The sequence below is a fragment of the Panthera onca genome, chromosome B2 (assembly GCF_046562875.1).
Source record: "Panthera onca isolate mPanOnc1 chromosome B2, mPanOnc1 haplotype 2, whole genome shotgun sequence".
NCBI classification, from domain to species: domain Eukaryota; kingdom Metazoa; phylum Chordata; class Mammalia; order Carnivora; family Felidae; genus Panthera; species Panthera onca.
In genome coordinates this window covers 118,437,963-118,459,227 of record NC_138343.1, presented here as the reverse complement: position 1 = coordinate 118,459,227, position 21,265 = coordinate 118,437,963, and the positions used below count along the sequence as shown (strand labels likewise).

Genomic DNA, 21,265 nt, shown 5'->3' with positions numbered 1-21,265 from the left:
TTCCTCACAGCAGAAGTGTTACCTGAAGTTGATGGAAGTGAGAATGAACAGATGCTCCTGTGCTTCTCTACCTTTGTCAGTGAATGTTTATGACGGCAGTTTGTCGCTGGAGATACACCATATGCTTTGTAGAGAGGTTTTTCATCGGAGATGTCAAAACTCTGAAAAGTTCACCAGGCATGATGCTTGACGCAGGATGTGGTGAATGAAAACTGTGAATGGCCCTTGAAAGGAATTTTTTATTGTATATTTATTGTATTTTTATTTTTTATATTTGTGTTATATTTATAATATTTTTAAAATTCTGCCTTGTGTACTAGGAAGATACCTATAGATGCCCTGCTTTTTAAAAATACCCCATTGAAAATACCATCTAGCACTTAAAAAAGGTAGGGAGGCAAAGAATAATTAATGTCAATGTGATTGTCCTCTAGCTACATTTCTGTAACCTGTGATTCCTGAGCTATCTTAAATGGATGTTTTAGTAGGATCATCTTATTGAGTTTCATTCATCTGGACTTTTTTTTTTTAATTGACCAACTACTATGTGCCAGGCACCGTACTAGAAACAGCAGCTATAAAGAGTTTTTCTGTTCTCAGTGACAGATGATTTTGGAGACAATACATGAGAAGAAATCTACAATTTAAAAAAATATCTGCTTAATGTTAAATGGGAGTTACAACCACCAGGGAAAAATCCTACAGGATTGAGTTGTATTCCTTGTGGAACAGTGCACTCTTGACATAAATCTCATCGAAGTTACAGTTTTGGGGAAAAAAACTCAAAGGGTACAGCCTTAGCAAGTTTAACAGAAGATCACAGGCTAGGAAATGCTCAGCTAATACAGCTTCTTGGGACTTTTTAATTTTCTTATGAGGTTTGTGGAATGTGTTCTCTTTAGGATAAGATACTCCCAGGTTCCTGGAAGCCCCACATGGAAGCTAACAATCTTCACATACCACTAACCACCCCACCCTGAAACGATTCCCTTTTATGGTTGCAGACCACCCACCATTAGCAAGCCATGCATTTGGATCTAGCATCAGGGGCTGAGTACAACTTCTTAGGACATTGCAAGGCCATCTAACAACATTGTATACAGATTATAGGGCAATAAAATGCATCATGCACACAGCTGGTTGCAATTACCAACAATGACTCGCCCGAGGGCTGGTGCTCTGTCACCTACAAGGTCTGGGAGGGTCTGACCACAGATCACATGACCATGCTTAGGGGTACAGAGAAGACTGGTGTCAAAAGGATACAGGCCTTGGGCGAGATCTTGAAATCAAGATGGACTGTTGCTAAGTAAGCACCAAGGGGGAGGTATCCCATCTGTCTTGTTCCCTGGATTTAGCCCTAATGCCTATTTCCTTGACACAGAGTAAACACAGCTTTGAAATCTGTTGTCAGTCTTGATCTAATTGAATCTAATCTAGTGGAATGTGTTAAAGTGTTCTATTGAGTTAAACAGGGGTGGGATCTGAAAAACACGCAAGTGCACAAAGGCCTCACAGATTAACCACTCTTTCTGTTCGGACTTTCATAAAAGTGAGCGACTCTTCAAAACAGTGAAATTGTGTCAAGGTCTAGAATGGGTTATGATGGAAGATTCAAAATTATAGGTTTTATCTGAGATTTTTTTTAATGATAAAAATTCGAGCAATGAGATCTATTCATTGAACTGAGGAAATTTTGGTCTCATTTATTTAAAATCATTTCCAGTCTCTATTAACTTACGAACTTTCAGTCCTGAGATCTTTGTTTCACCGTCTTTGTATTATATTCAGCACAATGTTATCTAGGCATCGGCATAAAACATTTTGATAGTAAAAAGTACCTGGATGTCCTAGGGCAAAATTATCAAGAGATAGAAAAACCTCATTTCCTGGATATTTATTATATCGCTTTATATCTCAATTCTGTGAAGGCTGAAGTGTATCCTAATTATGAGATCTGAATTTGATACATAATGAAATCCTACAAGAGTTTTTTTTTTTAAAGACTTATTACCTTTATTTTATTTTATTTTTTTTTTAATGTTTATTTTTGAGAGAGAGAGAGAATGAGAGCATGGGAGGGGCAGAGAGGGAGACACAGAATCCAATGCAGGGTCCAGGCTCTGAGTTCTGAGCACAGACCCCGACATGAAGCCTGAACCCATGAACCACAAGACCATGACCCGAGCCAAAGTCAGATGTTTAACTGACTGAGCCACCCAGGCACCCAGAAATCCTACAAGAGTTTTAAAAGTGAATGTGTTATTTTTATTAAAATCCTGCCCCCTGAGTTGAGGATTTATGGGCAAGCATGAAGTTAAATTTATAATGATAACATTGTGGGGGCACCTGGGTGGCTGAATCTGTTAAATGTCTGACTCTTGATTTCAGCTTGGGTCATGATCTCACGGGTTCATGGATTTGAGCCCCACGTCAGGCTCAGCGCTGACAGCATGAAGCCTGCTTGGGATTCTCGCTCTCTCGCTCTCTCTCTCTCTCTCTCTCTCTCTCCCCTTCCCTCTCTGCCCCTCACTCACACACTCTCTCTCAAAAATAAACATTAAAACAATGACACTGGGGTGGAATGAAAGGTGCATCTTTTCTGTTGCTTCCTTTTGACTTCTTATGAAAATAAATCCTTTTCCAGAGTTTCTTTCATTTCTAGCAGACTAAAACACATTTTATGTATCTCTAGTTTCTTCCATGGCTATAATTTATAGTAAAATCTTTATTTTTCCTTCAATTGTTATTTATGTAGAATGGAAAGGATAAGTACAAAAATTTCACGTTGAAAAAAATCTATTGAAGTTATAATTTGGATGCTTTCCCTCTGGTTTCAGACAATTCTATATACTGGAAAGAAATTTATACATGCCTGTCTTGTTTTTACCTGGAAGTATGATTGCAAATAATTAAAATACAAAAACAAGAATATAGGTCAGAAGCTGATGTTTACTCTGTGAATTTGAAATGAACTTTGGAACTTTTTTCTCTTCCAGTAATACAGCTGTGGTTAATTGTCTACAACCCCTGTACTCAGTATCATCCCTGGGAAAACACCACCACCCATTCCCTGCCCCCATCCTCCAAACACACACACACACACACACACAGACATAAGCAGCCAAGCTTCTGTATATACAACTTTTATTGGTAAATCCACATTTCTTAGTTTAGAGACTTATATTCTATAGATTCTTCCCTCTCCCCGATAATATTGAGACTGCCAAAAAACAAGGAAAACATCCTTGGACTGTAGCCATGTTAAAATTTTACTTAATGCTTACGAAAGCACCCACACACCAAATTCCTGTGATAGGTTTCAGCATGAAGTGTAATCACCACATTTAGTTTCAAAGTTCAAATGCCTGTTCCTATTATAGATAAGCACGTACCCACAGGTCAAGGCAGTACAGCTACTGTAGCTAACGACAGAAAAAAGTAAAGGTTCAGGGGGTAACAGCCTCTCCTGGGGAAGTAGGTGGTCTTAGCTCCAATCTGGTCTAAAACCAGGACTAGACCAACTAGCCTAACATTGACCTGCCCTCCTGGGACCTGAACATTTGCCTTCTTCCCCCTAAGGTTTGCCCTCTTTTCTCTGAAACTTGGAAATATTTTTAAGTTCCACCTGGTTGTTTGCTCTGCCATGAATGAGCTGACTTAGCTATGAAATCTTATATGGAAGTTATTTACCTCATTAAGGAAGTACTGATCAGAGGCAGGGCAATAAAGTTAGGGATAAGTAAGTAAAGGTTTTGCTTTGCATATGAAAAGCCAAGAATAGCCTTTATTGTACACAGTAGGGTACAGACATTTTCAAATATAGTTATGTGAATTTACCATTCAAACTGGGGAAGTAGGCCAGTCACATGTTTTCAACTGATGAAATAGTAAGAGGAGAGACCTCTTTCAAGATAAGAATAAGAATACTGCATAAGAGCAACTGAAAAAAAAAAAAAAAACTAATAGGAACAGATGTGGATGCCCTTTAAAGAGTCAGCATAGCATTCACTTACAGTCTGACTTTTAAGAACAGGAGATTATAATAACTGTAAGAAAAATAAAAGTTGCAAATCATAAGTTGGTCATAGCAACACCTGTAGAAAATATCAAAAGTAGTGGTAAATGGGAAAATGCCAAAAACACATCTATCCAAGGGATGTTAGAATGTCCTTTCCTTGCCTGTTCACCTGAAGAGCTCCAATTCATCTTCAAGTTCTAGCCCAATGCCACCACATCTAGGAAGTTACTGCTGAGACCTGTCAAGTCCCACCCAGTGTGTTCTTTGTCCTCCCTAGCACCCTGCCCGTGGCTCCATTAAAAAATCTACTGCCCCCCCTTAGGAATCACATACACTTCTGCTGCCTTCTCTCCCTCCCCCAAACTGTAAGGATTATAACTTGTCATTCTTCATATTCCTGGTGACTGGCAAAGGCAAGAGACACCTACCCATTTAATTAAGATCTGCTAGAATGCTTTACATAGAGGCAATCATGTGTCTGAATGTATTTTGAAGAATATATAAAAATCAATGAGACACTTCTACAAAGAAGTATATATCCTTCTGCTAAGTGCAGATAAAAAGCTTAGATATACATAAAATAAAAATAGGAAGATTCTGAAAGGTGGAGACAAGGCAGGCAGGCTAGGGATCTTGGAACCCAAGGAACAAAACTGTGATAAGTTCTCCTGAGTTTGCTCTTTTGCTCAAATGTCCCAGACTTGGAACTGAAGAGTTCCCAACCTATAAATGCCAACAGAGCAGCCAAAAAGAAGTCCTAAGAAAGTCCTGCTCTCTAGCCAAAGGACTAGAAGACAAGCAGCCTAGCAAGAGAGAGAACAGTAATTGCACCACTCCAGCAAACCCCACAAAAAATGCCACGGCCCCACCCACACCAGCAAAGGCCATGCGGGGAGCCTAGACTTCCACTCTTGGCAGGCTATAATGAAGTGCTCTCACTCCCCTGACAGGGTGATTTCTGAGAAGGCTGAGCAGGGAACTGGTCATTTCACCCCCACCTGGTCATAATAAAGTCTTCCCAGCTTTCCTGCCAATAGTGTCAGTGGACACGACGTGGGAGCAGTGACAAGACACCCTACACATCCCAGCCAGGGAGGCATCAATGGTGACCCAGTGGGGAGCTGCACTCCCACCCTACCCAGCAGTGACAAGGGTCCCATCTCGCCCCTAGTGTCAATGGCAGCTGAATGGAAAACCTGGACTCATAGCCACACCTGGAAATAACTAGACAGTGTCCATTCCCGCACTAGGCCCCCGTGCCCTCGCTAGGCTGATGCCAGAGAAAGTCAGCTAAAACAGAAGGTTTAACTAAAACCCCTAGCCACATGATACCTAAAATATTCAGGTTTCCATCAAGAATCATCCATCATGCCAAGAACCAGGAAAATCTTTTTCAATGAAAAAAAGACAAAAGATGCCAACCTCTGAGATGATGTAGATGTTGGCATTATTTGAAAGAATTTTACAGCAGCCATCACAGAAATGCTTCAGTGAATATTATGAATATGCATGGAATAAGTGAGAAAATACAAAGTCTCAGCCAAAATAAAAATAAAAATTCTCAGCAAAGAAATAAAAGATATGAAGAAGAACCAAATGGAAATTTTAGAAACAAAAACAAAAACAGTAACTGAAATACAAAAATCAATGGACGGGCTCAACAACAAAATGGATTAGAGAGAGAAAATAATCAGTGAACTTAGAACAATAGAAATGCCCCAAACGGAACAACAGAGAGAAGACAGACTGGAAGAAAAAAAAAAAAAATAAACAAAACAATACAATGTACAAACCCTCCAGGCCAATGGGACTAATACAAAAACCAATGACATCTTCCAAATTATTAAATAATTTTTAGATATAAATTGTATTATCTAAAGGATTTTGTGGTCCACAGTCTGTTGAAGAATGATCAGCATATGAACGACAAATAAAAATTGTGGTGTACTAATATAACACCTAAATCAAACCCACGTAGCCAAAAATGAAAGTAGCTTTTGGAGGTCCACAGGCCGGGACTAACAGGTATAGTCTATATAGTGGATCAAGTTCATTTATCATGACCACCAAGAAGATATAAAGCAATGGCTACACATTCCTTTCAACAAAATGAACAATTCAGCATGATTCTGCCACTGGTGGGGTCATTTTTATGCACAGAGGAAAATGTTCCTACCACCTTGATGAAAAATGTCACCTTGCATGTATTGACAAGTTCTCCGAAGTTTCATCAAGACATTTGTAACAGTCTAAAACAACTACTTTAGAGCTATTTTCAACCTATGTTAATTACCAGTGAGCAGGATGGGAATATCTTTCTTTTTTTTAATGCAAATGTAGGGTAATATTTTATAGCAGGTAGATAATTCACAGATGTTGCCTCAAAGTTTAACTTGCTAAAGACATTAAATCTGAAATTGCTAAATCACAATTAAAAACAAAAACCCACAGGACTGCATAGTTTGGCTTTGGAAAGGGTATACAGAAAAGACAGAAAGAGGGCCTCAGAGATATTTTTACTTCCACTGAATTTTTTGGTTAAAACTCAGATGAATAAAACTCCAAGTTAAAAAGAATCCAGAATCACTTTTAAATTCTTACGAAAATACTAATGCTGTAACACGGATTATTCCAATCCTATCCATTAGCGCCCTGTTTGCCAGTTCCACAGAAGTTTATTAACGAAAGGAAGATTCAAATGTCTGGTGTCCAGACAACGTTCACAGCTACTTCTGCCCTTAAGAGAATATAGAAGAGCAGTTTTAGGTATGGTCTGTCTTTATTTCCCAAATCGGAACGATTCTGACACATTCAAACATGTGCGAGACTCAAGAAGAACATTTTCCTACTGCCAGGCTGAGGCCACAGGGTTCCCTGAGACGGTCGTATCACAGAGGATTCTCAGCTCTAACTCTGGTCGACAGTTTCCAAACAACGCGACAGCGTGAACAGAGGGCTGTATAAAATAGAAGGTTCTTTCAAAAACATTTATGATGTGTTTTTTGGAATAAAAAATATCAGTCTTCTTCGTTAAAAGTTGGCAACTGTGTTTTCAACTTTAAAATGTCTGAGATTGGCTCTTTTCTCTCTTGATAGAAGCTGAGTCCAGTGATGTGTTCGACATCTGCGATCCGAGCTCTGTGTAACTTCAGTAACTCTTCAACCCACGAGGAGTCCTGCTTCCCATGCTATGAAGGTGGGAAATGTAAAACAAACAGTCACTGGAGAACAGTCCGTTCACTTTCTGTACAAGCACTTTGTCTTCCCATTTCAATCAGCTATGGCACTTTGGCTCCCAGGTGGCAGAGGCCACAAGATTTGTTAGGTACAATCCCTGCTCTTGAGTAGCTCACTATCTAACATATACTATGCACGTCTGTTTAATTAGATGTCTCAAATCTGGGGAAAGGAAAGTACACCTGGAATAGATGCTCATATATTGCATTGGTGCAAGAGACTGGATCAGTGTGAGGTTAAAAAAAATGCTGGAAAACAGAAGCAATGTGGCATGGCCGAAAGAATGTGGGAATTAGTAGAAAGAAAGTTGGGTTCAAGTCCTGGTTCCATCATTTTCATACCACGTAAACTGAGGCAAGTTGGTTAACATCTGATTCCTGATTCTCTTACCTGCACCCTCCTTATAAGGTTGTTTTTGAGGATCAAATGTAATGATGTGTGCAAACTATAAAAACACCAGCTCTTATCAGAATCCGTTATCTACACAGTTGCAATGAAGACAGTGTTGGGGGAAGTGGTGAAACACAATTTCAGCTGGTTTGGTAGCGAAGTCTCAGCTAACATGAGATCAGACAAGAAGTAAAGGCATGTGCTCTGGCACATGGAAGCAGAAGTGGTAGCTGAGGCAGGTAACAGAGATAGAAATCATACATTCATGCATAAGTACCATTTTTCTGCATCTGGCTCCTGGAGAGGGTCAGGTGAAGAAAGTATCCACTGATTGGTGGTCTAGAATTGTACTTGATTTTTTTTAACGTTATTTATTTTTTGAGAGAGGGACAGAGAGTGAGGGAGAGGCAGGGAGCAGGGAAGACGGAGGATCCCAAGCAAGCTCCGTGCTGTCAGCACAGAGCCTGATGTGGGGCTCGAACTCGTTAACCATGACATCATGACCTGAACGGAAATCAAGAGTCAGACACTTAGCTGACTGAGCCCCTATGATTGTACTTTAAAGACATCCTTCAATAAAGATCCCTGTGCCCTTGGGACATTATTAGTTGGTAAGGACAAATATAGACTTTTCACATAAAAAGGGAATGGATCAATAGTTTCCATTTTCCCATTAGCCTCCAATCATCACTATACCCAGTACTAATTGCTGCCCCACTCAGTTTTTCTCTGCAGCAATCTTCACTCTGGCCCTCAAAGGAATAGCCCTGACTCAGTGCATTACTTGGCCAGTAGATATTTTTCATCTGTCCCAACATACACAGGAAAAGATGCAAAGTACATGTAAGACATCTGTTTTCTCAGGCCAATATCCTGTTGATCCTTAGTCACTACTTCAGAGATGAAACAGAAGGAATCAGTAAGTATGGGTGATATACCTTCAAATAATCCTCTCTCTGGTTCAAGTCCAATAGTTAGTGTCTTCAAGGCACACTGCTATTATAGAATTTGATAAAATGTTTGTACAAGAGCTTTTGGAATGATAGAGATAGGAAAGGAACTCGGTGCCTAACTCATGACACCTGACATTATTTTGGTCATGAAATGTAAGCGTAAGTCTGTTGCTGCCTTCTTTTGGGGGGAAAGGGCCCAGAATTCAGACATGATATCTAGAGAAGTAGAAACCATCTTCAGCCCACATACGCTACATGCTAATAATAGCAGCAAAGGAACACAGGAAAGGTCTGGGTCCCTAATGGTGCTGCTGACCCAAGACTGTCTACCTCTGGATGGCCCATTACACGAGGACTTGCTCAAGTCACTGTACATGGTCCTCTTATTTTCTGCAGAACACTAACTGATACCTTTAGTGATCATTTAATCTCTTGGGAAAAAAGAAATCAATGAACAAGGGAATACTCATACAGTGTTGAACATTGAACAGTTAGCAGACTTAGATGCCTGTTGGCATAGGTAAAAAAGGTAAAATCCTGCTCTTCTGTACTTAATTCTGAAGAATAAGGAAAAATAACTTAATGAGAAATATCTTCTATGAGAACTGATCAATCTCAAAGTTTATCAGAGAAACAATTAAAGAGTGAAATATCTTCATTAATTCTTAACGAATGACACATAGACTCCTAGATCAAGGAGGGCAATACATCCCTATTTTCCACTCCTGGGCCCACAGCAGAAACCACAATCTGTTTTGTTCACTGCTGTGTTCTCTGTACTAAGAGTCCCTGGCAACACGTAGTTATTAAAGAAAAGAACGGCTGGATCCAAGAAGGGATACATGAATAAATAAAGGGAGGAATGAATAAGCAATCATAGCACTCTCTCCTGCTGAGCTCAGACTCATCCTTTTGACCACAGGACTCCAGATATCCACCACGCATTCAAATGAGGCTGGTAAGAAAGCCACATCTTGTTGCCAACTTAGATCTAAACTTAGAGGGTGTAAGTTCAATGGACAAAAAAAAAAAAAAAAAGTGAAAAAAAAAATCTACTGGGAAATCTGGGAAGTACTCTGAAAAAACAAAAAAAAACAAAAAAAATTTGGCTCACCATAAGGAAAAACTTTAAAATTCCTAAAATTTTAATGGAGTCTTGATGTTCAAAGACGAGTTTAGGTATTTTAAATTCTGAGCAAATAAGGTAACATAAAACAATTATTTCTAAATGCTGAACGACCATAGAATAAGAAAAGATAATTAAAGACAAACCTGAATTTTATAATAAAGTCGTATACAGAAAATTAATCTGAAATACTACAGAACTATAACTTTAAGACTAATTTATAACAATGTTAACACTCTGGGAATTATAAATCCAGTTTGGGAACAAGAATAAATTCATAGCTCAAATAAACCTAGAATTTAGTGGCTATGCCATATGAAGGCATTCGTATGTTTTTACATTTTGATCTATTTTATTGTGTTTTAAAAAAATTTTTTTTTTTGAGAGAGACACACAGCACATGCACACGTGAGCATGGGGTGGGGCAGGGAGGGGGAGGGCAAAGACAGAGGGGGCAGAGGTTCCCGAGCAGGCTCTGAGCTAACAGAGAGCCCAACGTGGGGTTCGATCTCACAAACCATGAGATCATGACCTGAGCCAAAGTCAGACGTTCAACTGACTGAGCCACAGAGGCACCCCTGGTTTGTGTTTTTAACAGGCAAGGGTGGTCTTCTCCAGAGATAGGTCATCTCAGAGTATCAGATTTAAAACCGTCCTGCAAAGTTCATGTGAAGTGCATCCTTTCAAAGTACATGCATATTCAAGTTCCGTTTTTGCCCAGAGTAATGTTAGATACAACACACCAATATACTTATATCCGTATTTTCAACGTGTCAGGTAAGCTAACAAAGGCTACTTACCACACAGCTCTCACTGTTGTCACTCCTGTGAGGCAAAATGAAAGCTAAGGTGTCTAAATCTCCACACTGTGAGGGAGTCTGGAATGTGTTTTTACAACTTGTTAGCACAATGAAGAAGTGAGTCGGGATCAGAATTTCTCGATTACGGATGCGTCTGCTGTTTCTGTAAGATAAGGCAATATTCACTTTAAGAAAGAAATAACTATCTTCTTAATGAATACTTCAGGAAAGTATAATTTTAATGCAATGCATCTAAAAATACAATGCAAATAATTAAATGTTAGTATGAAGTTAGTCATTGTGATACCTCAACATATCTGCCAGACTGAAACAATGAATTAGAAGACACTCAGATAAACATACACTAAATACTTTTTGTTTTCTATAAGAATTTATTGAACTTCGGATTTTTTTTTTTGTTGGAATTGGAATGGAGATGCTAAAGAAAAAAAAATATGTATCATTCTCGAATACCTACAGCCAAAATTCTAAAGCATTATTGATAAGTATTTTCAACCGTATGCAACTGTGCAGATAGTAGACAGAGAGGAAACTAGTCTGGGATTTTTTTCTGTTCCATCCCCTCCAGAGAAGTCATATGTTTTTACATTTTGATGTAAACTGTGACTCTTCTTTGTTTTAAAGGCATTTCCTTTCCCATCCCAATAATTTCTTTTAAATTGTAGTATATTCTCGAAGAGGTCCCAAGTAACACCTTTACCTCATCGTAATTCTATTTCCTTGGGGCTCAAAGCTAGGTTTGTTTGTTTTTCAGCATCTTTCAAAATTTAAGGTAGTGGGAGCAATGTTTTCAATTTTAATCTTCTGTGGAGCCATAATATAGAAGATGGATTAAAACAGAGAGCTCTGGTAGGATGCAAAATGTATAAAGTTCTCTTCTTTACCCATTCTACTGCTGTGACCTCTGAGGCAGTTATGTTAGGACCCTTATTCTTCAAGGGATATAGTTTAAAACAAACAAACAAACAAAAAAAAAAAACCCCTGGCATTTTACAAACTAATGTGCTACAGATATATGTGTGTGAAGAGTAATTTCCGAGCCTGCCTGGAAGAACGGTGCTCAGGGAGGAGGTGAATCTCAGCAGATGTTTCAATTTCTTTATCCTGGAGCCTTAATAGCAAAATTGCTTCCAAACCTCATGTTACTTTTTTAAGAAAGATCAAATGGAGGGATCCAGGTGTGCTATTTCGAAGGGACACATGCAACCCCATGTTTATAGCAGCACTATCAACAATAGCCAAAGTATGGAAAGAGCCCAAATGTCCATCGATGGATGAATGGATAAAGAAGATGTGGTATATACAGACATACAATGGAGTATTAGTCGGCAATCAAAAAGAATGAAATCTCGCCATTTGCAACTAAGTGGATAGAACTGGAGGGTATTATGCTAAGTGACATTAGTCAGAGAAAGACAAAAATCATATGACTTCACTCATATGAGGACTTTAAGAGACAAAACTGATGAACATAAGGGAAGGGAAACAAAAATAACATCAAAACAGGGAGGGGGACAAAACAGAAGAGACTCTTAAATATGCAGAATAAACAGAGGGTTCCTGGAGGGATTGCGGGAGGGGGGATGGGCTAAATGGGTAAGGGGCGCTAAGGAATCTACTCCTGAAATCATTGTTGCACTATATGCTAACTAATTTGGATGTGAATTAAAAAAAATAAAAATAGGGGCGCCTGGGTGGCTCAGTCGGTTAAGCGTCCGACTTCGCTCAGGTCACGATCTCACGGTATGTGAGTTCGAGCCCCGCGTCGGGCTCTGTGCTGACGGCTCAGAGCCTGGACCCTGTTTCGGATTCTGTGTCTCCCTCTCTCTCTGACCCTCCCCCGTTCATGCTCTGTCTCTCTCTGTCTCAAAAATAAATAAATGTTAAAAAAAAAAATTAAAAAAAAAATAAAATGTTCTCCTCTCCTTTATGAAAAACCACTGTTGGTTTTTTTTTTCAAGATGGTCACTCCATCTCCCTCTAACCAAAGTTGGGTAAAAGCTGTGACATTCACTCAAGGCCTAAGCTTGGACACTATAGATTTATAACCCTGTTGGTTCTTTCAGGATGCCTCTAGCCACAGCACGTGTTCATCTTCTAGCCAGCAGTATGTTAATTAAGACAGTATTTTAACAATCAGCCACACATAGAGATTTTAAACATGGATGTTACCTTCTTAACATACAGTGAGTTCAGTGCTTAATCTGAGCTCAAGAATTACTTATCTAAGCTGCGTGGGAGAGAAACACTCCTTCTTTCCTCCAAAAAACATTTTACTGAACACTGAGCAAAACATCAAAATTAATCAGGTATTTCAAGGGGCTCTCAGTGTAATCGGAAATGTCACGTGCATCAATATGAATACTATCAGACAGAAAAGGCTCTGGTGACTCAACTGGATGGTAATCCCACTTGACAGCTGTTTTTAAGAGGAAATGAAATATGTCTTACTGCTTCAGGGTCTCTGAGGAATCATAGCATCCATCATAATCAGAGTCAAACACAGGGCCACTGACAACATTGACACCATTTCTTTCTTCTGCATACCTGTGCAGTAGGGTGCCATGAAAGTAGTGCCATATAACTGAAACAAGAAGGAAGTCAGTGCAGTTTCAAAAGAATAAGGTGCCATGCTGTTGTGTTACAAAAACTCAACAACCTCATTTGAAATCAGCATCTGTAATAATCAGAGACAAAGTCGAATTTGGCTTCAGTGTTAATGTGAGGCCAAAAATCCATTGCTCAACTTTGGCCTTTGGCAGAACTAATAAACAAATGTTGAATTCAAGACTATTTTGGACATGACTGATCATGTGCATCACCATGAATTTGTGATCACAGACCACCACAAAGCATAAAAAACCATGAACATCAGTAAACAAGGCAGGTTATTCAGATTTATTGTTAATATCTGAACATTCCTTTTGAAATAGTCACAAGTACTCTCCATGTAAATTAGAGTAAAAATCTCCTGTATGCTCTATATTGTGAAATCCTATATGTCACTTGAGGTATAAATTTATATTTATCCTTGTAAGAGCCAAATGCTGCGATAATTAATAACGATGTAAAATCCATACATTTTAAGATCAAAAGCAATTATCAAGAACTTCCAAAAGTTAAATAAGGAAACATACCGAAAGTTTATGTAGATGTTGTAGATTATATTAACTGGATAACTTTCCAAGAAGACTACATACTTTTTCCACCAAAAAATGTCATTTATAGAGATTTAAATACAGAGTAGAATAAATGGTATTGGAATATATCATGAGTCTAACAGTTGTAGAATTTTTGTGTATTGGTGTTGTCCAAGTTAAACCGATAAGAATGTATCAGATAGTCATTTAATTTAGAGGGTCAACCTTATTAATATAAATTATACCTATAATACACAGAAATTCATTGAGATTATGAAATATAGGGTTAAAATTTTTTACCTTGAAAACTCTGGTACATTGGCACTATGTTAGTATTAAGCAATGCTTCAGAATATAGTTGACTTGAACCTTTATTTAGTTCTACAAAAAAAATAAAAATAAAAAAGACAACTATTTCATTCTTCATGAGTAGCATTAGACATTACACTTTTTCATGGGAGTAGCATTTTTAAAAATTAGCTATCACCTTAAACCCATAAAACTTTCCCAGGTACTGGGTCAAGGGAAAGGGCAATGTGCTTGGTCAAGTCCCTTTAAAAAAAGGAAAATATTGGGGCGCCTGGGTGGCTCAGTCGGTTGGGCGGCCGACTTCGGCTCAGGTCACGATCTCGCGGTCCATGAGTTCGAGCCTCGCGTCGGGCTCTGGGCTGATGGCTCAGAGCCTGGAGCCTGCTTCCGATTCTGTGTCTCCCTCTGTCTCTGCCCCTCCCCCGTTCATGCTCTGTCTCTCTGTGTCTCAAAAATAAATAAACGTTAAAAAAAAAAAAAAAAAGGAAAATATCTAAGTATTTTCTTCCTCAAGATGAATTTAGCAAAGAAACAAAAGCTTAATAAGAGCCCCAAAATAAACGTGTTCAATTTTTACCTTATTTGCCTTATTTCAACTACGATGTATTGTGTGGACAATCTTCTTTCCTTCAACTCTTTTACAGTGAAAGGAAAAAAGAGGATATCTGGCTTCAGAACAACACCTACTGCCCTAAAAAAACATCACAGGACGTCTGCCTCGAAATGCTGTACAAGGCTTCTTTGTATGGATTTTCAGCTTGGATCTGCTCTATTTTCATAAAGCAATAACCAAGTTCTGACTTCAGACACTTATTCTGGGGGCTGGACTGGATACTGAAAGTATTTAAGCACCTGGAGACTTCTGATTTTTGCCTTTTAAGGCCAGCCTCAAAATGTCTTCTCATTAACATACAAATTTGCCACATTAAAAAGAGAACACTTAACCTCAAAAAAAAAAAAAAGAAAAAAGAGAGAGAAAAATCTTCCCTAGTGGCTCTGTCCCGTAAAGGGCAAGCACACTTGGGCTCTGCCTATTCCTAATTCTTTGACAAATTATTTTTCTTTTTAACAAACAAAATGATATCTCCCTCCTAAGACCCCTGCTGTATCCTTCTGACTCAAGTTTTCTCAAATTCTGTGTAAAAGAAAGGTAGAAAAAATGAAGAATGTCCTATCTACAGTGTCTGCACTAAATCAACTACCCTCCAAACAAAAGCTAAAGGTTTTGTAAAATTCAAGTTTTAGATGCTTTAGAAAATTTCCCCTAAGAGTTATACTTCTCATTCGTGATGATCAACAATAAAAAGATGGTGTTCATTGCCCCAAAAGAAAGAAAAGGAGAAGGAAGAGAGAAAGAAGACCAGGGAAAGGGCAGGTCAGGGAGGAAGAAACTTACGTGGTGGGTAGAGGAACCCGTAACTCAGTTCAGCATTATTTTTATAAAACGAACACTTATGGACAGGATTGAGGGAAATTCGAAGATCCTGGTGGAGACAGTTGGAAAAGTCTTCTGTAGAGAAACTGTCCTGAAAAACAAAATGTAAAGAGCCATGAGGTATCAGGCATATAAAAGAAAAGAAGACTGCTTTCTGAAGAGTTGAGGGTGAACCACACCCTACAAGGTCTGTGAACATCACCCTACTTGTCCCTTTAGGTTCTACTCCATTTTCCCATTTTTCTAACAGTGTATTCATCTTTTTTCTAACTGAAAGGCAACAACTCTTTATACTATTAAGGATATTAGTCATTTGTCACATGTGCAAATATTGGCCTATTATGCTGGGTTCATTTTGTTTACAAGTTTCAAACTTTCAGGGAGCGAAATGCCGATTTTGGGGGGACCTGAGCCTATCTTCCAAAGACAACTGCATAGACTTGAAAGCTGGTGCTTGGGGAGCCACTGAATTAACAGTGCAGCATGAAAACCTCGGGAGCACTGATGACTGAATTTATGCTGCTTTGATTGTATTACAAAACAGAACATTCAAACCAAAGCAAAGAACACCATAATTAAGGCATTAAACAATAAATCTGATGGGCACCTACACAATACTGGCTAGACTCCTACATATTACAAAGTCAAGTACAAAACATGTTTGTAGTGTTTGAAGATAGTCGTCAAAATTAGAACAAATTTATGGCTGAAACTTTATGTAAATATGAGAATATGTGGGGGTGCGCAATATATACATATTTTTTTTAACATAGACATTACATATATACATGCACACATCCCTACCTTTTTTATTTAGCTTTCTCAGTGAGTATTAACAATAGTTTTATTTTTTAAATCCAACTGCTAGACTCAACTAAGCTCTCTCAAATCCCCTTTCCATCCCTTAAGGGCTTCAGTCTTGCCAGGCATTCAGTCTTTGAAAATTTGGTCAGACTAGTTTAAAACTTCAATTTGATCAAAATCTAAATCTCATTCCCTCTCCACTTCTCTCTTTCAAGGCCTATCTTCTGCTTCTCTTTCTACTACAGCAGCCAGGGGACAGGGATGAGGGGGAATGGTGGTCTTATTCTGGGATATTCCATACCACGCCTACCCACAACTCCTTTCAAGGGCTTCCTGTGGTCTGGGAGGTGGACGGGATCCCTAGCCTCTCTGTAGTTTGATTTGAGGATCTTCCCATAGGTGTTACACACTGAAAAATTACTGAGTTTTAATGGCCTTCCCCATCAGTGAGGACCCCCTAAGGTGAGTACAACCAAGGAAAGTCCTTATACTCATACATCTATGCATTTAGAGACGAATACTTGTGACTGACTGCAAAACTGATTACATAAGTTAGAATCATAAAATATGAAAACAAACACAAGGCAAGGGAGATACTTTCATGCACATTCCTCATTTCCCAGAAGAAGAAATTTGCTCGGAGTCTCAAAGTCACAGAGCTAGAATCAGAACTTAATTCCTGCAACTCCCAATTCAGTGATCTCCTAATATAGGAACTGATTATGAAGCCAAGATTAGTTTGGCCCAAATTAACCATGCTTTTAATGTTCTGCTTAATGATAATTAATGAAATAATCACACGTAGCTAGAGGGGCGACCAATACTTGCATTTCTGTCGACAGTGTAGGATGTCCAAAGGGGCATCAGGATGTCATGGCTGTAAGCACTCACAAACCGGTGCTGGTAAAGAAGGCAAACTGTGCTGTCCCTCTGGAGAACTCTGGGTCTTCCATAGGGTACAGTGCCACGCTTAATAACCTTCTCTTGGGTCATAGGAGAAAAATGAAACCACCGTTCAAACAAACTTACTGTGAACTATATGATAATATATAATGATAACATTCATCTAATTCTTTCCTTAAGACCCTATCGAAAAATTATTTTTTACTACAAAAAAAAAAAACACACAAACTAATTACAAAGAGCAGAACCATAAATGATTTAGAAAATAAAAGGGATTCACCACAGTTTTTGCCTATGAAGATTCTGAGAGATCAGTGTAATATCAAGATCTCACAAGGGGACACTGTGAAATTGCTAGAAATTTCAGCAAATAGGTCTTAAATAATATTACTAAAATTCTTTAACATTACTTTAATGACTTATTCTTTAGAGCAAATCTCCAGAAAGAAAAATTTGAGGATGATGTATGTGCTTGGAAAACAAAAATTCAGAACTGAAATTATGAGATAAAGCTGAATGAAACAGTGATAGTATATATACCGTTTACTGCGCTTTTTCCAAGCGTCAAGTGCTTTGTAGAGTCCTTTGTAGACATCGTCTAATTGAATTCTTAAACAGTCCTATGAATTAAGGTTATATGTCCATTGTACAGATGAGAATACAGCAGTTTACAGGGAGTAAATACTTTTCCAATGGACATACAGTTCCTAAGCTCATATTCAAACACAGATCTACTCAATTCCAAAAGTGTCATCTTTCACTATGCTTTGTCACCATGGGCCATCAAAGATTTCTCTAAACATGTAGAGATTTTATATAGGCAAATTCAATTTGGGAATAATGTAGAATTCACCTTTTTATTCCAGAAGGAAAAAACTGAGCCAAGTAACTTAATGATCAGAGACTACATCAAAGTGTATCAGAGATCATATCAAAGTGACACTGAGCATCCAAGTCCCAGCTGACAAATGTTCTCAGTTGTCTGTGTATTAAATATGCTTAATTTTCACTCAAAAGTTATGAAGAGGGGCACCGGGATGGCTTAGTCAGTTAGGCGTCTGACTCTTGATTTTGGCTCAGGTCACGATCTTAGGGTCATGGGATCTAACCCTGCATGGAGCCCCAAAGTCTATGCCCAGCATGGAGCCTAATTAAGATTCTCATTCTCTTTCTCTGCCTCTCCCAGCTTACACTCTCTCTCTCAAAAAAAAAAAAAAAATCTATGAAGAAATAATTTTAGATAAATCAATCAACTTATACTCTCCTGTAATTAACTAAGAACCAGGTGAGATAGAAATTTAACAGTATTTTCAATGGAAATCTGAGGGTCTCTTATAAACTTATAAAAATCTCCAAAATCTCAAACCACCTCAACTCTGTTCATAAAGAGTTATTCAGCTTCCACTAAATGCATGATGTGCTGTAACTATCCCTTCCTTCCTTATGACTAGCAGTCTAGACTGTTGAGCAAGGACATTGCCATGTTTCATCAGGTGGTCCTCCCCTACTACCTTTATGTTACTGGCTATTCTCAGCTAATGTCCCCAGACCAGTTCTCTGTGGTTGACACTGTTGAGAAAAAGCCTGTTTCCACAATCCAAGCTCAAGAGTAAGGATGCCTTCCTTACCTTCTGCCACAGTCAAATTCAACTGTATCTCAAAATCCACAACTGGCAAAACCTAAAAGTTAATAATACTATTTTAAGCGATGAGAGACATGTTTTTTTTGTTTGTTTTGATATGTGTTTTAATTTTGTAACAATTTCTGCAACCTCATTGTTCCATCGTGGGACAATGATAAAACCATCTTGTACAAGTGAAAGTTATTTTTTTGAGGAAGAAAATAAAAATTCGGATGACAGCTGCAAGAAGACAAAATTGTTACATAAGCACAACACTATCAATGAAAAATAAGAATTGCTGTTTTATAATTTTTATCCCTACTCTGACAGTCTTTCTACGAGCCTAAAACAAAACGGAAGGCATAAAATCAACTGTTCCCCAAATCTCTATCTTCATGGACACTATCAATTTTGCTCACTTGTTATCACAAATGTTTATCTTCTTAAAACTATATGTTAAGATAGGAGTAAAAAGAAAACAGTGCCGGGGCGCCTGGGTGGCTCAGTCCATTAAGCGTCCGACTCTTGGTTTTGGCTCAGGTCATGATCTCATGGTTCATGAGACCGAGCCCCGCATCAGGCTCTGCATTGACAACTTGGAGCTTGCTTGGGATTCTTTCTCTCTCTCTGCCCCTCCCCCATTTGCACTGTTTCTGTCTCTCTCAAAATAAATAAACTTAAAAAGTAAAGTGCCATATATCCATTTCTTGCCAAAAAATGTTATTTTGCCTCTAAATTTAAGATGAACTGAGGGGTGCCTGGGTGGCTCAGTCAGTTAAACATTGGACTCTTGATTTTGGTTCAAGTCATAATCTCACAGGTTCCTAGACTGAGCCCTGCATTGTCAGTGCAGAGCCTGCTTGGGACTCTCTCTCTCCCTTCCCCAGTTCACTCTCTCTCTCTCAAAATAAATAAACATTAAAAAATACTTTAAAATAAACTGAGATATAGTTTAGGAAAAGAATACTGTGACTGGTTTATAATCAAGACCTCACTGCTAGGACAGCAGCACAGATTCCATGATTCAGGATGCTCCAGAACTTAGCTGGACTTCTTCCAACCTGCACCCAAGTCAAGTCACAGCACCAAGGGATAAAAACAGAAGTGAGGGCTGCCTGGGCAAAGTTAAGCATCCAACTTCAGCTCAGGTCACATCTCAATGGTTCGTGGGTTTGAGCCCTATGACAGGCTGTGCATTGACAGTGTGGAGCCTGCTTCGGATTCTCGGTCTCCCTTCCTCTCTGCCCCTCCCCCGCCTACACTTTCTCTCTCTCTCTCAAAAATAAATAAATAAAAATTTAAAAATATGTGAAAATGCAAAAACCAGGAAGAGGAAAAATAATAAAAGGGCTGCACGTGCGTGCTTATTTGGAATTAAACATAAATATATATTTATGCTCACTTACACATTTTAATTTGATCATGAAGTGTTTCTATAGCACATGCTATGCAGAGGGTGCTGCAGAATCACACAAACTGGGCTACACTTTTTGTCAATACTTACGGAGGGATCACATGAACAGTCAAGGTTATGTCTGGGCGTTCTTGTGAACGGGCACTGTGCCAGGGGGTGGGCTTCTTTGGGATGCGTTGGGGTGTAAACAGGATTCTTTAGAAGGTGGTTAAGACTTCCGTGAGTTCCATTATTAGGAGCAGGTGACAAATTCAGTAAATCTGCATAATGCCAAGAATGGTAAATGGTTACCTCGAGGTTTTAAAATCAAATAAATGGTAGACTTACACTATTTTTATCTTTTTAGAACTAAATGTATGTAAGGCTTCTTTACTCTCTACCTAAAATAAAACTATAAAACTCTCTTGAATTTGAGAGCATTTATGACTATGCTATTGTTTTTTTTTTTTTTAGCATATATGCTGCTGAAGCAAGCACATGACTATGCTATTCTTAATGGAATTACTGATATTCTGCTGTGCGTCTCTAACGAAACTTCTGAAGTTTAAAGTGTATAATAACTATAGTTACCACCATTGCATACTAATGTCAATCACTGTGCCAATATATTTTTCTTAATTAATCCTCAAAACAATTTAATAAGTTATTGTCAACATTTGGTAGATGAATAATCACAGTGCTTTGCTCAAGGCCTCAAAGCTACTAATGTAGTAAGACCTACGCTTCAAAACCAGCTTTGTCTGAGTCTAAAACTCCTGCTCTTGGGGCGCCTGGGTGGCTCAGTCAGTTGAGCATCCGACTTCAGCTCAGGTGACGATCTCGCGGTCCGTGAGTTCGAGCCCCACGTCGGGCTCTGGGCTGATGGCTCAGAGCCTGGAGCCTGCTTCCAATTCTGTGTCTCCCTCTCTCTCTGCCCCTCCCCCATTCATGCTCTGTCTCTCTCTCTGTCCCAAAAATAAATAAACGTTAAAAAAAAATTAAAAAAAATAAAATAAAATAAAACTCATGCTCTTGATAATAACAATAGCAAACACTTAAACAGTAAAGCACTTAGGATATGCCTGGCACTGTTTTAAGTGCTTTAGGATAT

General features: G+C 38.6%; 1 protein-coding gene across 1 annotated transcript in view; it reads right to left on the bottom strand.

Moving 5' to 3' along the window:
• Positions 1-3,130: 3,130 nt before the first annotated feature.
• The window catches only part of ENPP1 (ectonucleotide pyrophosphatase/phosphodiesterase 1), a 72,699-nt gene continuing 54,564 nt past the window's right edge, over positions 3,131-21,265 (bottom strand). Inside the window, exons 18-25 of the mRNA XM_078447321.2 lie at positions 20,266-20,435; positions 18,768-18,819; positions 17,065-17,219; positions 15,394-15,523; positions 13,989-14,069; positions 13,000-13,132; positions 10,528-10,690; positions 3,131-7,209 (exon numbers count right to left, since the gene is read on the bottom strand). Coding sequence (XP_078303447.1) covers positions 7,039-7,209; positions 10,528-10,690; positions 13,000-13,132; positions 13,989-14,069; positions 15,394-15,523; positions 17,065-17,219; positions 18,768-18,819; positions 20,266-20,435 — 1,055 coding nt within the window. The 3' untranslated portion in view covers positions 3,131-7,038. The remainder of the gene's footprint in view (positions 7,210-10,527; positions 10,691-12,999; positions 13,133-13,988; positions 14,070-15,393; positions 15,524-17,064; positions 17,220-18,767; positions 18,820-20,265; positions 20,436-21,265) is intronic.